General features: G+C 39.7%; 1 protein-coding gene across 1 annotated transcript in view; it reads right to left on the reverse strand.

Annotated features, from left to right (window-relative positions):
* The window catches only part of SNX4 (sorting nexin 4), a 73,539-nt gene that overhangs the window by 27,271 nt on the left and 25,876 nt on the right, over nucleotides 1-20,392 (reverse strand). The window contains exons 6-8 of the mRNA XM_003825223.5: nucleotides 15,396-15,451; nucleotides 6,245-6,317; nucleotides 2,709-2,770 (exon numbers count right to left, since the gene is read on the reverse strand). Of these exons, the coding sequence (XP_003825271.2) occupies nucleotides 2,709-2,770; nucleotides 6,245-6,317; nucleotides 15,396-15,451 (191 nt within the window). The remainder of the gene's footprint in view (nucleotides 1-2,708; nucleotides 2,771-6,244; nucleotides 6,318-15,395; nucleotides 15,452-20,392) is intronic.

Raw genomic sequence — 20,392 nt, forward strand, 5'->3', positions numbered from 1 at the left:
TGCTTAATAAAAATCTTTAGTTAGAATGCAATTTATCCACATGAGAACCCTCAACCTCATCCCCCAAACCCACCATTCCACCTACATTCTCTATCACAAATCCTTAGGCACTCAACTGCCCTAAATTAAATCTTGGTATTCTTGGCACCTACCATGGTAACAGGAGCTCAGTTACCGTATGCTGAATGACTGAAAAAAATCCACTGGTAAGTCTATCATTTAGGTCTCTTTATTCTTCACTGGCAACTGCTGTAGTTCAGGTCTTGATTAAATTACCTCAACCACCTCTGGTCTTTCTGGCTCAGTTGTCCTAAGATGTTTTTATTTATTATCTATTTTTGTTTTTATTTTTTTGAGAGACAGGGTGTTGCTCTGTCACCTGGGCTGGAGTGCAGTGGTGTGATCATAGCTCACTATAACCTTGAACTCCTGGGCTCAAGTGTTCCTCCCATCTTAGCCTCCCAAGCAGCTAGGACTATAGGCATGTGCCACCATGCCTAATTTTTAAACTATTTTTGTAGAGATGGGGTCTTGCTATGTTGCCAAGGCTTGTCTTGAACTCCTGGCCTCAAGCGATCCTCCTTCCTTGGCCTCCCAAAGTGCTAGGATTACAGATGAGAGCCACCACATCCAGCCTCATGAAATTTTTTAAATGTAAAGTGGCTTTCTAATAATTTATTAAGCTGGCAAAAAAAACAAACATGTACAATATTTATCATGTGGCATTAATGCAAATAATTTTCTTTAAAGTTTGATTCAACCAATTGATCTTTTGTCTACCTGCCTCTCAAATTAATTAAAAAGTTCATTTATTAACTATAATAAATGTGCTACCTTTGAGAATGTTTAGTTTATGTTAATTCCCCCCCACATGTCTCCTATGGGATATAATTTTTGTTTTTAAATAAGCATTGTTCCCAAGCTTAATTGGGTTCCAGTTTGAATAATACTAAAAATTAGAGATGACTTGTGCATAAATCTAAAAGCAATTAAGTCAGACAGTATGAGGTAGACTTCAAAAAGTATAATACTATTTGTCTTTCTTCCCATTATACTATTCTTTTACAGTTGACCATATATTTTCATAGACCCTGGTCCTAGTTATGAAGAGTTTACATTTTTATAATATCAATAAGCTTCTTTTAATTAAAAAAGTCATATAACCTTGATCTGTCTCAACTGACATTTAATTTTAATGTATTGATCAACCAAAGACATATGGATAACCTACTACTCTAATAAATGAATTAAATAAATTTAAATCTCTATCTCACATCTTATATTCAAATAAATTATAGCTGAATCAAAAATTTATGAAACCACAAAATACAGAAGAAATGAGAATTTTTTTTCCCACCTAGAACCCGCCACCTGAGAAAAAATTTTTTTCATTTTTTGAGATGGAGTCTCACTCTGCCGCCCAGGCTGGAGTGCACTGGCGTGATCTCAGCTCACTGCAACCTTCACTTCCTGGGTTCAAGCGATTTTCCTGCGTCAGTCTCCTGAGTAGCTGGGATTATAGGAGCCCACCACCATGCCTGGCTAATTTTTGTATTTTTAGTAGAGATGAGGTTTCACCATGTTGGCCAGGCTGGTCTCAAACTCCTGACTTCAGGTGATCCACCCGCCTTGGCCTCCCAAAGTGCTGGGATTATAGGCATGAGCCACCATGCCTGGCTGAGAAAATTTTTTAATAATCCGAAGTAGGGGACCAGGCATGGTGACTCATGTCTGTAATCCTAGCACTATGGGGGGCCGAAGCCAATGGATCACCTGAGCTCAGGAGGTCAAGATCAGCCTGGGCAACATAGTAAAGTCCCATCTCTGCAAAAAAATACAAAAAGTAGCAGAGCATGGTGATGTGTGTCTGTAGTCTCAGCTACTTGGGAGGCTGAAGCAGGAGGATCACTAGAGCCTGAGAGGCAGAGGTTGCAGTGAGCCAAGACCACACCACTGCACTCCAGCCTCGGTGACAAAGTGAGACCCTGTATTAAAAAAAAAACCGGGTGCAGTGGCATACACCTGTAATCCAGCATTTTAGGAGGCCGAGGCGGGTGGATCACGAGGTCAGGAGTTCAAGACCAGCCTGGTCAACATGGTGAAACCCCATCTCTACTAAAAATACAAAAAAATAGCCAGGTGTGGTGGCAGGTGTCTGTAATCCCAGCTACTTGGGAGGCTGAGGCAGAGAACTGCTTGAAACCAGGAGGCAGAGGTTGCAGTGAGCTGAGATTGCGCCACTGCATTCCAGCCTGGGCGACAGAGCAAGACTCCATCTCAAAAAAAAAAAAAAAAAAAAAAAGGGCTGGGTGCAGTGGCTTATACCTGTAATCCCAGCACTTTCGGAGGCCTAGGCAGGCAGATCACTTGAGGTCAGGAGTTCAAGACCAGCCTGACCAACACGGTGAAACCCCATCTCTACTAAAAATACAAAATTAGCCCAGTGTGGTGGCGCATGCCTGTAATCCCAGCTACTGGGGAGGCTGAGGCAGGAGAATCACTTGAGCCCAGGAGGCGGGGGTTGCAGTGAGCCGAGATCACATCATTGCATCAGCCTGGGTGACAAGAGAGAAACTCCATCTCAAAAAACAAAAACAAACAAAAAAAGAAATAATCTTCTCTCCACACTCATAAATGTTCAAGAATTATTGTTTTCAGGCAAAAAGGTAATTAAAGCTAATTATTTTTAAAGTTTGTATGATGCTTACCTGAAAACTCGACCATAATTCCCATGTACTTTATATACACCATAGAGTCGATCTGCTACTCTCTGAAATAAATATTTAATAGAAATTGCTTTTAGGTCAAAGTTATATCCTCATCCAAAAAAAGACCCAAAAAACAAAAAACATGCTTACTACAATAAACTTGGAAATAGAAAAAAGAAAAATAGTAATCTCTGAAAATCCCATCCTCCTAAAACTAAAACCAGTGCTCTTACCATATTTATCATATCTTATACTTTTGTACTTCTTTTTCTGCAAAGTTTTTAATTACTGTTTTTAAATTGCCTACAGCAAGAGTGGTAATATGCTTACCCATCAGGTATTTAATAAATACCACTATAAATAGTTGCATAAAATTCCACTAAGTAGTGTATAAGACATACAAGCATTCCTTGTTGAATAATCTTGTTGGGATTCAGTTATTCTTAATTTTTCAGTATTATAAAAAGTTATCTCTGAGAATAAGCCTTTTTCCTTCAGATTGTTTCCTTACAATAAAATCCCCAAAGTGGAATTAACCAAGGGAAAGGATACATTTTCAATTCTATTGAGATATAGTTTTATATATAAATGCTGAATACATGCATATACTTCTATGCTACTTTGTCAAAAGATAACTCCTAACCAACGAACACATTATTTTAATAACAACAGAATTACAATTTACATCACTGAAATGTGTACTGCCTAGCCATTCACAGAAATTTTACAAGTTAAAACAAAACCTCAATATGGTAATTAATTTGCTTTACGTTCCCCCAAAGCATTATGAAAACAAACTGGAAGACCAAAGGCTCATCCTACAAAAAGCTCTAGAAAAAATTTCTGGTATACAGTTTCTAAGTATAAGCTCTAAGGATAAATTAGCTCCCTGATTCCTTACTCAAACATGAGTATGAGGAATTAGACATTAATGATAGAACAAATCAACCCTTTCAAGATCTCATCTTACAGTGACAGAACCGCCACTGCAAATACTTCAAGTAGGTGTATGAGGATCATAAAATGTTTTCCATCTATTGTTGGCCTGCTCTGAGGAAACACGTACCCACTAGACTAGGGGTTAACACACTACAGGTCTGCCACTTGTTTTGTAAACAGAGTCTCACTGGAGCACTGTCAGGTTCACAGTGGAGCTGAATAGATGCAACAGAAACCATAAAGCTAACAAAGCTGAAAACACCTCCCATCTGGCCTTCAGAAAAAAGATGCTGGCCCATACATTAGAACCAGCTTTCAGGACAAAGCTCATAGTCCTACTCCTACTTGAAACTCTTACAGGTTGTCCCCAGACCTCTAAACTAATTTCTCTAGAATGTCATTTCCTCCTCCTTCTTCTTCTTCTTCTTATTACTATTATTATTATTATTTTGAGACGGAGTCTCACTCTGTCTCCCAGGCTAAAGTACAGTGGCACGATCTCAGCTCACTGCAATCTCTGCCTCTTGGGTTCAAGCGATTATCCCACCTCAGCCTCCCGAGTAGTGGGGATTACAGGCATGCACCACCACGCCCAGCTAGTTTTTGTATTTTTAGTAAAGACCATGCTGGTCAGGCTGGTCTCAAACTCCTGACCTCAAATGATCTGCCCACCTTGGCCTCCCAAAGTGCTGGGATTACAGGTATGAGCCACTGTGCCTGGCCCCCAAGTATTTTTTGAGCAGTCTGTGCAGTGTTGAATGTTTTTCTTTTCTTTTGTTTTTTTAAGTGGTTCCATCATCAAGTAAGGTTGGGAAACACTGAGACAATAAAATTTAACAGTTTTTTTTCTGTAGGACATTTTAGACCTTTAACACCACATATGAATCATGACTGCTCAAGGGAGATACGGTTTGCAGTAGGGAACATCTTACAGGGTTAGCATTCCAGAGAATATATGATGGAAAATGTCATTCTAACACTAACTTTTCTAGATCCCTGTACTTTTAGATACCAAACCTCCTTCCTAAAAGCTGAGCATTCATCCTCTACTAAGATATTAAGCATGGAAGAAAAGAGAAGTTGCTGAAAAACCACTTAAGAAAAAAAAAAACTAGAAGCAATGTGAGGGTACAATGCAGATTCTCTGAATGTTTGTCCCCCATCTGCACCTCCCACGAGAACTATTGCCTAATTTGTCTGGGTAATTTCTAGGCAACCAAAGGTCCACAAATTTTATCTCATTAATCCACAGTCCTTTCTAATACCCAGTTCTTGACTCTAGCCTAATAATTCTCACAGGTAACTTTTATGAGAAGGTATCTTATAATTTATTCAAAGAGTCCAACGATACTCTTGAACAGTTAAACTGGAGATCAAGACAATATAAGACCTTCAGAAGAATTTTTTCCTTTATTGTATTTTTTCTGTACTGTCATGGAAATCTTGAAACATACAAAAAGCATATAGAACAGAAGGATATACCTCCATTTCTCAACACCCAGCTTCAGTAATTACTATATGGCCAAACTCATTTCTCCTAAAACTGCCCCCACTCTCCACTGCTCATCGGTGGACTCTTATTAAAACAAATTCCAGGCAATATATTTCATTTCAAGAGGATTCTGGCCAGGCATGGTGGCTCATGACTATAATCCCAGCTCTTTGGGAGGCTGAGGTGGGCAGATCACTTGGGGCCAGGAGGAGTTCGAGACCAGCCTCGTTAACATGGTGAAACCCCATCTCTACTAAAAATAAAAATTAGCCAGGCATGGTGCTGCATGCCTGTAATCCCAGCTACTCAGGAGGCTGAGGCAGGAGAATTGCTTGAACCCAGGAGGTGGAGGTTGCAGTGAGCTGAGATTGTGCCACTGCACTCCAGCCTGGGTGAGAGAGCGAGACTCCATCTCAAAATAATAACAATAATAACAACAACAACAAAGAGGATTCCAGATTCCAATCAGCATAAAATGTGACCTTACCTGGTATCCTAGTCTCTTTCAATGCCTTTGGCACAGGCATGTTCTAAGGTTCCTTCTAGGTTGCCACAAGGGACCAGAGTGGATGGTACATTTTCCAGGTACATTAATTTACTGAGAAGTATTTCCCTCTTTGCCTATTACAGCTGAACTATATGGTTAAGTATAATTATTATTCCTTGATTTCTAGTCCCTTTTGTCATGGCAGACTATTATCTGAAATTAGTTTATTTGGCAGAATTTAAGAGCACAGACACAGGATGGCCTAACACCTATAAACTATTTCACAGACCTTTAAAAAAAAACATGAAAGAATATGATGTGTAGATCTAAAATCCTACACTTATTTACATTCCAGCACTGAAATGGCAGGCCTTTTGATAACATCCAAAACAACTATTCTATTACAAACCATGGAGAGAAAACAGGCTAAGTGAGTTGTTTATGACAGAAACCATTGCACATTTTTTTAAAAAGTGCAGTTTGGATGATGAACATATAAATTCAAATGCAAAAATCAGTTATTCATGGTAAATACCACCTACTACTTGAAAACAGAATGATTACATGAGAAGCACTTCCTTATGCATGTGCATCAAAAAGCTTTTGGGGACCACTTACAGCTCTGACTCGAAGAAGATGTGAGATGACAGACTGCAGTTCATCACTATAGTGCTTAAGGTCAGTAAATCTCCTGAAACAGGAAACAAATAAAACATCATTTTTCAAATGAAAACAAGCAGTCAAAAACTGAAAGAAAAAAACAGTAGTTCCCGACAATAACAAAACTGATTCTATTTAACCATATGCTGGCCTTAAACATTTACACACCAATATAAATCCAAAAAACTGTAAAATAAAATGATATTTTCTGTTGATATTTTGAAAGTCAAGATATCACACTTCATAATTTACCTCGTGGAACTGAGATAGATAAAAAAAATCTGTTGGTATGAAAAACTACTTTGAAAATACAAAACAGGAAAAACTTTAAGGAGCTAAAAGATACATTATGGTGCAATCATAAACTCATGGTCTCTAACCTCAATCTTAATTCTGCTCAAGTAATTTGCTTCCCTCATCTATTAACTGCCATTTTCCATAAGGACCAAAAACTTCTGATGCACCATCTGTCATTCTCCAAACAACCAAGCTTCACAGATAAACAAAAACCATCAGATGGGAACGACTCCCACCTCTACCTCCTGCCAATCAACTTACACACTTCCCCATATCTACATCATTTTTTCCCTCCCACTAGGATTTCTTCCCATCTAACGCTCTAGATTCCATTCCAGCTACACCCCATATTCCTGTTTCCTGACTTCCTATCTCTATAAACTTCTCATCAGCATATCAATTAACTCAGGTCTCTCATAGATTAAAATACACACTCCCTTGACAACACACCCAGCTATTAACACCCTGTCAATATCCAACCCTTTTATAGCCAAGCTTTCACAAGGCATCACTTCCCCAGCAATAACCACTTCTTCCATTCCCATATACTGCACAGCCTATGAGAATCTAGCTTCTGCCTCCAGCACTATATAGTAGGGAAATATTCCTGACAAAGTCACCAACTATTTTCATGTTGTAATATCCAGTGATCAATCTTAGTTCTCCTCTTACTTGATCCTTTTGGCAATGCAACAGCTGACATCATCCTCCTCCTCAAAAATCTGTTTCCTTGTCAGTATTATTTTCTCATGGCTTTCCTTTTATTTCACTCTCTGGTCACTCCTGAAGCTTCTTTTGTAGTACTCACTTCCTTCACCCATCTCTTATATCCCCAACTGTAGTCTGCAAAAAATTCCTGAAATCTTTTTTTTTTTTTTTTTGAGACAGAGTTTCACTCTTGTTGCCCAGACTGGAGTGCAATGGCGCAATCTTGGCTCACCGCAACCTCCGCCTCCCGGGTTCAAGCAGTTTTCCCGCCTTAGCCTCCCGAGTATCTGGGATTATAGGCATGTACCACCACACCCGTCTCTCTTTAGTAGAGACAGGGTTTCTCCATGTTGGTCAGGCTGGTCTTGAACTCCCAACCTCAGGTGATCGCCTGCCTTGGCCTCCCAAAGTGCTGGGATTACAAGCGTGAGCCACCATGCCTGGTCGAAATGTTTCTTAAAAACACTACTGATGGTCTCTCAGAGGGATGTGAATACATCAAGGTCCTCGTGGGACTCAGGAATCTGAATCTGAATTTTATAGCTCATCCACAGGATTCACATGCTGGTAGTCCTCAGGTTATACTTTATTTTTCTTTCCTTCTTTTTTTTTTAAAGGCCCGGTACTGTGTCACCCAGGTTGGAATGCAGTGGCTTGATCCTAGCTCACTGCAGCCCTTGATCCACCTGCCTCAGCCTCCCAAACAGCTGAGACTACATATGGGCATCACCATGCCCAGCTGACCTCAGGTAGTCATACTTTGAAAACATCCTTAAAGTGCTGGCATTCTTCAAGGTTCAGTCCTGGGTCCTCAGCTATCTTCCAATCAGTCTTTCAATCTATACATTCCTATGTGACTTGTCATTCACAAAGCTTCACGATTATGATCTACATATTGCTAAATTCCAAATTTCTACCATCAGCCCAAATCTCTCTTAACTCCAGATCTATAAAACCAACTGATTTAGTAGACATTTGTACTTGCTTCCATAGCCAAAGCTCAACCTATCCTCCACTACTCCTCAAATCTTTCCCTTGTGCTCCCTTGCACTCTAAAGAATGAAAACCTGAGCGCCATCTGTATTTCCTTCTCCTCTCCTTCACCTCATGCATCCCACTAATTGCCCAGTCTGTTGATTCTACCTCCTAAACATTGCCCCAATCCACTCACTTTTCTCTGGTCTCTCTGCCAATGCCCTAAATTCAGATTAGCATCATCATCTCTCACCAGTCCTCCTGACTGGCCTCCTAGCCCACTCCCACACTCCTCTAATCTACTGTCCACTCTGCTTGGATGATCTTCCAAAGTCCAAATCTATACCACCCCCTTGCTTTTAAGCAGCTTTCTACTGCAAAGGTTATCCGCTGATCCTGAGACAAAGTCCAAACTCTGTAATGTGGCTTAAAAAACTTTTCACAGACCCCAAGTATTCAGTTACTGTGGTTCATTGAAATAAAGAGGCAGTGGTGAAGTTGAGGACATCAAATCACTAGATAAAATACGTAACCACTCTTACTCCCCCAGGGCAGTGTTTTTCAGCAAGGAAAATAATTTAGGGATAAAAGAGTTGGCAAGACTGGCTCCCAATTAAGTAGAGTACAAATCTCCCTTTATATCCAAGATGGAAGGTGGAAAATGTACACTTGCATTTGTAGGATAAAACTTTGAAGGAATATAAACCTAAAAACTAACATGGTGTTACTCTCTGGGGAGGGGAAATGGATAGAGAGGAACAGGAATGAGACTTTTCACTGTACAACTTTTCCGTACTTATCAATCTACATATATATCTGGTTAACCATAAGAATATATTATGTACTCCAAAACGTTTAAATACAATTAAATTTATATATAAATATATATAAATATGTATTTTATATAAATATATAAAACTCAGATAACTGTGAGCGGCTTTCTTTACATAGAGCCAGTTACAACTGAGCTGGTACAATTTTCCCTTAGAAGTTTTATGATTTGAATTTAAGTGTCAAGAGGCTAATACTTTGTTAAACTCTGATCAGATCTTCCTGTGCTGGGTCCCAGGAGCTAGAAATTCTAAAGATCAGGTCTTCTGGAGCTTCTCCAGAACTGACTAGGTCCCCTAAAAATGTTTCTTTGTCAGCTTCCATACTCAGGATCTGGCATGACTACAAAATTCTTAGCTGTCATATTTGGATATGAGAAATGTATAAGAATATAAACAGTAAGCCTCAGAATACTTAAATTAGGTGAAGCAGAGGTTTCTGGAGTTGAAAGGTCTTAACACCTTTGGTCACAGAACATAAAAGGCACACTAAAGTTTCTCTGTTTGATTAACACATTGGTACAATCTCTTGTGAGGGGAGAGGAGTGACAACACAAATCATCCCCAGGTGATCACATCACCAGAAAGTCAGGGCTAAAAGATTCTAAACACCTAGGGGACAGAGACAGATGTGCACCTTTGAAAAAAATCACAATTACTGGGAAATCAGAAGACCTAAAGGTGAAGAGTGAAAAATTCATCAAGTCTTAGATAACAATGTATGTTTAAGAAATAAAGGAATGAATTTTCTGAAAACGAGGGTATAACTTCTTAGCCCAAGTCAAAATCTAGAATGTCTGCATATTAAAATGAGGAATCTTATCATAAATGATTAGGTGTTCTTAGAGAAATATTAAAGACTAAAAATCATATATAACGTCAGAATGTTGCAGTTTCACTTGAAAACAGGGAGTTTAAAAAGAGGACAGTCCATACTAGGAAGATGGTGACATAAAACTTCCCTCCTGAAATACTAACTATCTAAAATCCCTGTCTTAGAGACATGCAAAAGTGAATGTGTAAATGCAGACTCTGATAAGACTCTAGTTTGAGGTTGTCTATATCCAAACCCAATATGTCCTATGGCCTGAATCAGCCATATTTTCTATTCTCCTCAAAGTACACCTATTGCCATTACAGGCTTTATGCTTCCCTTTATTTTCCATATTCTTTTTGAGAAGGGGTCTAGTTCTATCACCCAGCCTGGAGTGCAGTGGCACGATCTTGGCTCACTGCAACCTCTGCCCCTTGAGTTCAAGTGATTCTCCCATTTCAGCCTCCCGAGTATCTGGGATTACAGGTATGTGCCACCACGCCTGGTTAATTTTTATACTTTTAGTAGAGACGGGGTTTCACCATGTTGGCCAGGCTGCCCTCGAACTTCTGACCTCAAGTGATCTGCCCACCTTGGCCTCTCAAAGTGCTGGAATTACAGGTGTGAGCTACCATGTCTGGCCTTATTCTCCATATTCTTTAACATACTTTTAGTAAGTAAGCCTGGACAGGTGCCTCTCCTAATCAGATGTCATCCATTTCTCAAGACTCATGTTGAAAAGACCCTCCATCAAGGCTTTTTGAGAATGCTTCTCTCCAATCTCAAAGGCAAAAACATGGCTAGGTGCAGTGGCTCACATATGTAATCCCAGCACTTTGGGAGGCCAAGGTGGGAGGATCACTTGAGACCAGCCTGAGCTGGTGAGACCCTGTTTCTGCAAAAAGTACAAAAAATTAGCCAGGCCGGGTGGATCACCTGAAGTCAGGAGTGCGAGACCAGCCTGGCCAACACAGTGAAACCCCGTCTTTACTAAAAATACAAAAATTAGCTGGGCGTGGTGGTGGGCGCCTGTAATCCCAGCTACTTGGGAGGCTGAGGCAGAGAGAATTGCTTGAACCCGGGAGGCGGAGGTTGCAGTGAGCCAAGGTCACGCCACTGCACTCCAGCTTGGCGAGAGTGAGACTCCATCTCCAAAAAAAAACAAAAACAAAAACAAAAAACCAGCCAGCCAGGCGTGATGGCACTTGCCTATAGTCCCAGTTACGTGGGAGGCTGAGATGGGAGGATCATTTGAGCCTGGGAGGTCGAGGCTACAGTGAGCTGAGATCATACCACTGCACCCCAGCCTGGGTAACAGAGCAAGACTTTGTCTCAAAAACAACAAAGGCAAAAACACAGCTTGGGGTATAACTTATCTATTTTATATGGCTTTCCTTTTTTTTTTAGACAGAGTCTCACTCTGCCACCCAGGCTGAAGTGCACTGGCACAATCTCGACTCACTGCAGCCTCCACCTTCCTGGTTCAAGTTATTCTCGTGCCTCAGCCCCCCAAGTAGCTGGGATTACAGGCATGTGCCACCATGCCTGGCTAATTTTTGTAGTTTTGGTAGAGACAGGGTTTCACTATGTTGGCCATGCTGGTCTTGAACTCCTGGCCTCAAGTGATCCGCCTGCCTTGGCCTCCCAAAGTGCTGGGATTAGAGACATGAGCCACCGTGCCCGGCCTTATTTGGAGTTCATATTTGCATACGGCTGTAGTTTTCTCTACCTAGCTATTATACTGAAAATAAATCAAGCCATACAGATTGTCTTATGCTTCTTTACAACTTGTGCAACTATTACCTAAGATAAAGCCCTGAAAGAAAAGAAACTGTAGTCTGAGTGACTGTTAGAAATCATAAATGACAGTCCACTCCCCACCCTCCTCTTCTTCTAGTTTCTACACTTTGGTTCTTGCCTCCCTATCTGTAAGCATTCTGTTTTTTTGAGACGGAGTCTTGCTCTGTTGCCCAGACTGGAGTGCAATGGCGCGATCTCGGCTCACTGCAACCTCCGCCTCCCGGGTTCAAGCAATTCTCCTGCCTCAGCCTCCTGAGTAGCTGGGATTACAGGTGTGCCCCACCACACCCAACTAATTTTTGTATTTTTAGTAGAGACGGGATTTCACCATGTTGGCCAGGTGGGTCTCGAGCTCCTGACCTCGTGATCCACCCACCTCGGCCTCCCAAAGTGCTGGGATTACAGGCGTAAGCCACCGCACCTGGCCTCTGTAAGCATTCTTAATACGATGTACCTTGAGCTCCTTGAAGAAAACTCACTATATAGATTTTTCTCTATCCATACTTCCTGCCCCAAACTCAGCATAACAAAATGATATAACCTGATATTTAGAAGCTCGAGGAATAACCTGAACATATCATAACCTCAATTATCTAACTGGTTTTCTTTTAAAAGAAAAAAACTATCACTTTACGTATAAGTTACATAGATTTTTTTTTCAGCCAAGAAAAACTGGCCACATTAGATGAAACTTCTACTATGCAATGTAGCACAGTACATGAGTGGTTAGTATTGTTTACTTCTACTAGGGACAGGAGATTGCCGGGCGTGGTGGCGGGTGCCTATAGTCCCAGCTACTCAGGAGGCTGAGGCAGGAGAATGGCGTGAATCTGGGAGGCGGAGCTTGCAGTGAGCTGAGATAGCAGCACTGCACTCCAGCCTGGGCGACACAGAGAGACTCCGTCTCAAAAAAAAGAGAGTACGTTACTTATATAATCCGGTCAGTTTACCACCTAGATTTTGACTTAGTGGGTTTAGTTTATTTGCAACAATATAAGATGCTCAATAAATGGAGATAGACCTTGGGCACATCTCTTTTAAGAAAAATATACAAGCCAGGCACAGTGGCATCCGCATGTAGTTCCAGCTATTCTAGAGGCTGAGGCGGAGGATTGTTGAGCCCAGCAGTTCCAGACCAGCCTGGGCAACATAGTGAGACTGCATCTCAAAAATATATATATATGTGTGTGTATACATATATATGTATATGCAATCCAATATGCAAAAGAAAGCATTTACAGAGTACCTAAGGCCACATAAAAGTAGAAGACTCCAGGCCCTCCCACTCACTGCTCTTAACAGTCTAGTTTGAGGAAAGATAAACATGAATGAAGCGAGTACTAGAAGCATCACTTTGTAATCCCTCTAAAACAATCTTTCTGGTTTTCTGAATTTTAGGAAATAACAAAACTATTTTAGTAATATATTTTAATAATAATATAAAAAATCTATTGTAACAGCTAGATCTAGAAGAGATTCTACATATTAAGAATCTGATATAACAATGACCAATATACACAATTATCCAGAATTTAAGACAAACAAATCCTGTTACTAATTACACAGCAATTATACACTTTAGCAAGAACATAAGGGCAAAAAAACTGCCTTGGTGACATTATTGGTCATATTAAACTTAAAATTCTACACACAATATGGATAGTAAATAAAATTCAGCAGTTCAGAAAACCTGGCTGGGTCAGAAAAGGGAGGAAAAACATTCAATTGACAAAATATTTTTCATTCAACTGAAAAATACTAATTGACAAAATACTAGTATTAATCAAAAATATTATCAAAATATCAATCAAAAATGATTCTCTAATGGATGTACAGCCACCAAAGTCATACACTTAGCTTACTAAGTTTTCCAGAGCTTTTTTTGAGGGTGACTTATAATTTTAGTTCTTAATCTAGAGAACACCTCTTATATACCATGCATGTTAGTATAATACTTATAAAAACCTCAAGGGAACCATAGATGCAAATTAAGTGAAAGAAGCCAATCTCAATGTTGACATACTGTATATGATGTGACATTCCAAAAAAAAAAAACAAAACTATAGCGATAATAAAAAGATCAGTGATTCCCAGGGGTTGAGGGAGGAGATGAACAGGTGCAGTAGAGAGGATTTTTAGGACAGTAATACTATTCTGTATAAAATGATAATGGTGGATACACGTCATTATCCATTTGTCCAAACTCAAAAACTGCCCAACACCAAGTGTGAACCCTAACATAAATGATGGTCTTTGCTGATAATGCTGTTTCAATGTAGGTTCATCAACTGTAACAAACACAGCTCTCTGGTGTGGGATGCTGATAGTTAGGGAGGCTGTGACAGGTCAATGGGGAGGGGTGTGGAGAGAAGGTATTTGGGAATTCTCTGTATACGCCACTCAATTTTGCTAACTCTACTAAACCTGTAACTGCTGTAAAAAAAAAATAGTCTATTAAAAAAAAAAAAGGCCAGGCATGGTGGCTCACACCTGTAATCCCAGAACTTTGGGAGGCCAAGGCGGGTGGATTGCTTGAAGTCAGGAGTTTGAGACCAGCCTGGCTAACACGGCGAAACCCCATCTCTACTAAAATACAAAAATTAACTGGGCGTTGTAGGGGGTGCCTATAATCCTAGCTACTCGGGAGGCGGAGGCAGGAGAATTGATTGAACCCGGGAGGCAGAGGTTGCAGTGAGCAGGGATCACGCCACTACACTCCAGGCTGGGCGACAGAGCAAGTCTCTGCCTCAAAAAATAAAAAAAAGAAAATGAAAAAACTCAAGTTACCATCACAACCTCCTAATTACCAAAATTTAAAAATATTCATTTAGATTTTATATTCAAAATTTATATGAAAAATCAGGGGCATTTTGTTAATATGTTATGTTTTATAAAGTCAGGCATAATAGGTCATCAGAATATGCAGACCCCACCTTTGTCTGATAAGAATTTACACAATGTAGAAATTAGTGCTGAAGGATTCACTAGAGAAATTCTAACAGATCTCATAAATTTGGTCCTCCAAACCAAAAAAGCCTCATCTGCCTAAGCACATATCCAATTAAAAAACTCTAACTGAACCAAATTGCCAAGTAAAGGTCCATATAATGTAGAGTTTGAATTATCCACCAAATTTAAAGATTAAGCAAAACCAAAATCTTAAATACATAGGTCCCACCCCATGTTAAGTAATTTCTGAATACACTGGCTTCTTTTAATATGGAAATGCTCTCACAAATACTAGCTGATATTGATAAAATCAAGTATTTGTCATATACCTTCGTGAAATTTTCTTGGTATACAAACTAGACGGTTCATTATTAAGTATATGTAAAAAGTATATAATTTTCTTATCTTGAGCTGTGCATATTTAACAAGCAAAATCATATAAGGAAAACTATAAAATTAAAATTACTTTTCTCATTTTTCTGATATTTGCAACAACACTTAACAAACCCTTCTAGAAAAAAGCAATGGTTTAATTTTATAAAACTTCAGTCACAATCATACCCCCAATCAAGTTATCAAATTTCAAATTCAGTTTTAGACTTTAAAAGGATTTCACTAAATGTGAATATGTAAACTATTTAGCAAATAAAGTGCATACATTCAGAAATGAAAAATTAAATAGATTGATAGCACCATTCAAAACAACATTGTAACTGTTATTAAAACAAAACCTTACTTGTCTGGGTTTTTCACTCTGAATGTTGCATTAAGCGCTTTTAACCTGGAGTCTGCCTGGAAAAAATAATTTGTTCACTTAATACAATTACATTTCAGGGTATAAAATTCAAACAATTTTACTTTCCCTTTAGAATTAAGATGCTCAAGTACAGTTTTCTTCATATCAATTGTTGTAAACACATTAAACATGCCTAAAAAAATAGCTTAGTAATTATTTTTGAAAGCACTACAAAAACATACTATAAAATAGACTGAATACATGGCATTCAATGGTACCAAAGTAAAACAACTGTACACACCAACCAATACACGAACAGGCATATAGCTCTGCATTATTAGAATTCGGAAGAGGTCATGTGAAAACAGTAGTTTTTCTCTAGGCCAAGAAAGGCAATGATATGTATATATAAACTAAATGAAACTACTGCTTTCATGGCCGGGCACAGTGGCTCATGCCTGTGATCCCAGCACTTTGGAAGGCCGAGACAGGAGGATCACTTGAGGTCAGGAGTTTGAGACCAGCCTGGCCAACATGATGAAACCCCCATCTCTACTAAAAATACAAAAAAATTAACTGGGTGTGATGGCGCGTGCCTGTAATACCAGCTACTCGGGAGTCTGAGGCAGGAGAGTCGCTTGAACCTGGGAGGCGGAGGTTTCAGTGAATTGAGATCACGCCACTGCACTCCAGCCTGGACGACAGAGAGAGACTCCATCTCAAAAAAGAAACTACTGCTTTAGAGTCTGCATCTACTGAGGGTAGTTCCAAAGCAAATGTACATTGGTTTTTCTCATTTTCACAATCTATATTTTAGAAGAAAGAATATAGAAACACATGTACTAGGCCGGGCGCGGTGGCTCACGCTTGTAATCCCAGCACTTTGGGAGGCCGAGGCAGGCGGAGCACGAGGTCAGGAGATCGAGACCACGGTGAAACGCTGTCTCTACTAAAAATACAAAAAATTAGCCAGGCGTGGTGGCGCGTGCCTGTAGTCCCAGCTACTCCGGAGAGGCTGAGGCAGGAGAATGGCGTGAACCCGGGAGGCGGAGCTTGCAGTGAGCCGAGATCGCACCACCGCACTCCAGCCTGGGCGACAGTGCGAGACTCTGTCTCAAAAAAAAAAAAAAAAAAAAAAAAGAAATACATGTACTAAGTAACACTCTACTAAATAAAACAAGCTAGATTACAGCAATTACTTTCTAGCTAGCAGAAAATGTTGTAAGACAACACAACTTTTTAACTATTTTCTTCACTTAATTCTAGATAATTACTCTCAAAGAAGAAACTGAGGGATAAATACTAAATAATAATTTCACTGCATAAAATGTATACTTAACACATCCAAATCCTGTCCTGTCCTAAATTCTCATTAAAAAAAACAAAAAAAAAAGACAACCAAACAACTTTTCTAACCAAGGTAGAAGAACTATTAGGGTTCATAAAAGGTAGCTCAATCAGGAATCAATTTCTAAATGTGGTCTGGTTTTTAAAATCCCACCTTGAAAATTTTACACTATTACAACTTCCAACCCATAATTACAAATACTGTTAATGAATAAACAAACAAAACAAAAATATTACTAAGGCTTCCCAGGTTACTTGGCTAAGAAAATAAAAACAAATATAACAAATATACTACTCACAAGTTCAGCCTCCTAGAACTCCAGACCAAAAGAGATTTAAAGGGCTATCTAAAGAATATCTAAAGTAGTTTATTTTGATTTTAGGGCATTCTCTTATGGAATTCTCCTATTTCTAAAATCAGTATTTCACAAATTCTGGATCCTTCTTACATCTCAAGGAAAAATTAGCTAATATACATCAAAGTCCTTATAAATAAAAACACCTATGAATTTAAGGTATACATTAAAAATCACTAAAAACCAAAGGCTCTTGTAAGTGTTCATGACTTCAGTCACATGCAAAATGTGATTCTTTAAATGAGGATGAAACTACATAAAACACTAAGAAAAAAATATTCATTTCTATCTTTTCTTGAATCTCATGCTTTTTAACACCAGCAATTTATTTTTTACTTTTAAAGTCACCAATTTACCAATTTTTTAAAAGTCATATAAATGTAAAAGGTCACCATTCTAACCTTTGCTAACCAAATGTTTTGTCAGATCGGGTCCATCTCCACACCCAACTCAATCTGCTCATTTCACAAGATTACATAAAAAAGGGGAAGCTGACTAAAATGTCACCAAACCGCTGGATCTCTGAAAAACTACCTGGACTGTTCCAAATCTGATAGGTTATCGCCCACCTAATCAGATTCCCCATTCAATACCTAAAGATGCCCCTTAATTCATTATTGTTTCCTATGATCCTATTTTACTTCCTTTAAAACAGCATTATCTGAAATCATCTTGTTCACTTGATTCTTGGCTGTCCGTTAAGAATACAAGAGCCATAAGCCGGGCACGGTGGCTTATGCCTGTAATCCCAGCACTTTGGGAGGCTGAGGCGGGCGGATCATGAGGTCAGGAGTTTGAAACCAGCCTGGCCAATATGGCAAAACCCTGTCTCTACTAAAAATATAAAAAATTAGCCAGGTGTGGTGGCACATGCCTGTAATCCCAGCTACTCAGGAGGCTGAGGCAGGAGAATCGCTTGAACCCGTGAGGCAGAGTTTGCAGTGAGCCGAGATTGCGCCACCGCACTCCAGCCTGGGTGACAGAGCAAGACTCCGTCTCAAAAAAAAAAAAAAAAAAAAAGAATATAAGAGCCATAAAAAGGCACAGTGTGAAGGTGGCCCTCGGACTGTACAAAGGCTGCTGTGGCAACACTTTTACCTGCTTTATCTTCCCCCACACATTACCTAGTAAAGCACACCCAGTCTGGGCCTCCCTCTGAAGGAGCATTCCTCTTCCTTGGCCTCTGGTGACTTCACTGCAGGTTTCTTATCATCACTAATGTCTTGGCTCAAATGTAAGCTTTTTAAAGGAGGGTGACCATGTGGCCTGGTTTGCCCAGGAGAGTCCTGGTTTATAACTGTTGTCCTAATCTTTTTTTTTTTCAAGACAGAGTCTTGCTCCGTCACCCAGGCTGGAGCACAACATGTGGTCCCCATCTTAAATGTCCCTATTTCCTCTCTAAAGGGGTCCCATTTGGATAATAAACTTTATGGTCACTCATCTTAGGGTAACCCCTGAAAAATAATCCCTGCTGTCATATTCCCCAACAAGGACGATGCTTTATGTCCTTTATACTACTTATCACTATTTTAAAGTATCTTATTTTTTATTTAAATGCTAACTTAATGTCTCCAATCACTAAAATATAAGCTCCACAATAACATAGAGTTTATGAGTATTTCCAGCTCATTCACTACTGTATCCACAACACTTAGAAGAGTACCTCACACTGTAGGCACCAGCATTTGGAATCTCCACATTGGATCTCTCAGAGTTCCTGTGCAATAACGAGATTAACAGAGATCCTAACTAAGGGCCCAGACCTTGGCTCTGGTAGTCCTTGCCCCAAGGAAGAGGCAGGGTCCAGGGTTCTTATGAATCAGCCTAAATTCATTTAAGGATTGGGTATTTAGAACAATGCTTTCATGACTAACTATGTTAACTGAGTTAAAACGTTACTTTTATACTAAAGCAACTAGTTTATATGTTCATTACTCTAGGGATAAACCCTTTGCCCTTCTTTCACTGAATTAAGTAAAATGAGTATTTATATTTTGTGTATGTATTTATTTTTAAGTAGAAACAGAGACTTGCTATGTTACCCAGTCTGGTCTCAAACTCCTGGGCTAAAGTGATCCTCCTGCCTCAGCTTCCCAAGTAGCTAGAACTATAGGAACATGCCACTAAGCCCAGATTGAGTATTTATATAAATATTCCACCCCCCCAAAAAGAAGAAATGTCAATAACCAGTAATGATGAAAAAACTGGTTGCTCATGCTTATGTTAAATAGAACACAGATAAAAAGAAACTAAATTTTGGCCAGGCATGGTGGCTCACACCTGTAATCCCAGCACTTTGGGAGGCTGAGGCAGATGGATCACGAGGTCAAGAGATCAAGACCATCCTGGCTAACATGGTGAAACCCTATCTCTACTAAAAATACAGAAAAATTAGCCGGGCATGGTGGTGGGCGCCTGTAGTCTCAGCTACTCGGGAGGCTGAGGTGGGAGAATGGCTTGAACTGGGGAGGTGAAGCTTGCAGTGAACCGAGATCACACCACGGCACTCCAGCCTAAGTGACAGAGTGAGACTCCGTGTCAAAAAAAAAAAAAGAAAGAAAAAAAGAAACTAAATTTTATGATTATCTTTCTGGGTGTAATAATCACTCTCAAAAATTTTACGAAAATATTGCCGGCCAGGCACGGTGGCTCACGCCTGTAATCCCAGCACTTTGGGAGGCTGAGGCGGGCAGATCACAAGGTCAGGAGATCGAGACCATCCTGGCTAACATGGTGAAACCCCGTCTCTACTAAAAAATACAAAACAAAAAATTAGTCAGGCATGGTGGTGAGCGCCTGTAGTCCCAGCTACTCAGGAGGCTGAGGCAGGAGAATGGCGTGAACCCGGGAGGCGGAGCTTGCAGTGAGCAGAGATCGCACCACTGCACTCCAGCCGGGGCGACAGAGCAAGACTCCATCTCAAAAAAAAAAAAAAGAAAATATTAATCTAGTACGCCAAAACTACAGACAAAATATGTCTGAGAAAAGGAAAATTAAAGTAAGATAACATTTCAATTTGAGGACAACAATCCAAGAGCCAAGGTCAAATATTCTTATAAGATATGACTATTTGGTCTCATTCAGAATGACCTCATGTTCACAGAAATAAAGCTTTCAACACTTCCTTTAACAACCATCTCTGCAAATATTAATTATATAATTAATAAGCAAGAGAGGTAATATGGGATGGTAATTAAGGAGGGCTTTCAGTTAGTCTAGACTTGGATTCAGCCTCTATCACTTGTAATTATGTGACCTTGGCTAAGTCACATTCTAGAGTTCCTCATCTAACAA

Source organism: Pan paniscus, chromosome 2 (assembly GCF_029289425.2).
Source record: "Pan paniscus chromosome 2, NHGRI_mPanPan1-v2.0_pri, whole genome shotgun sequence".
NCBI classification, from domain to species: domain Eukaryota; kingdom Metazoa; phylum Chordata; class Mammalia; order Primates; family Hominidae; genus Pan; species Pan paniscus.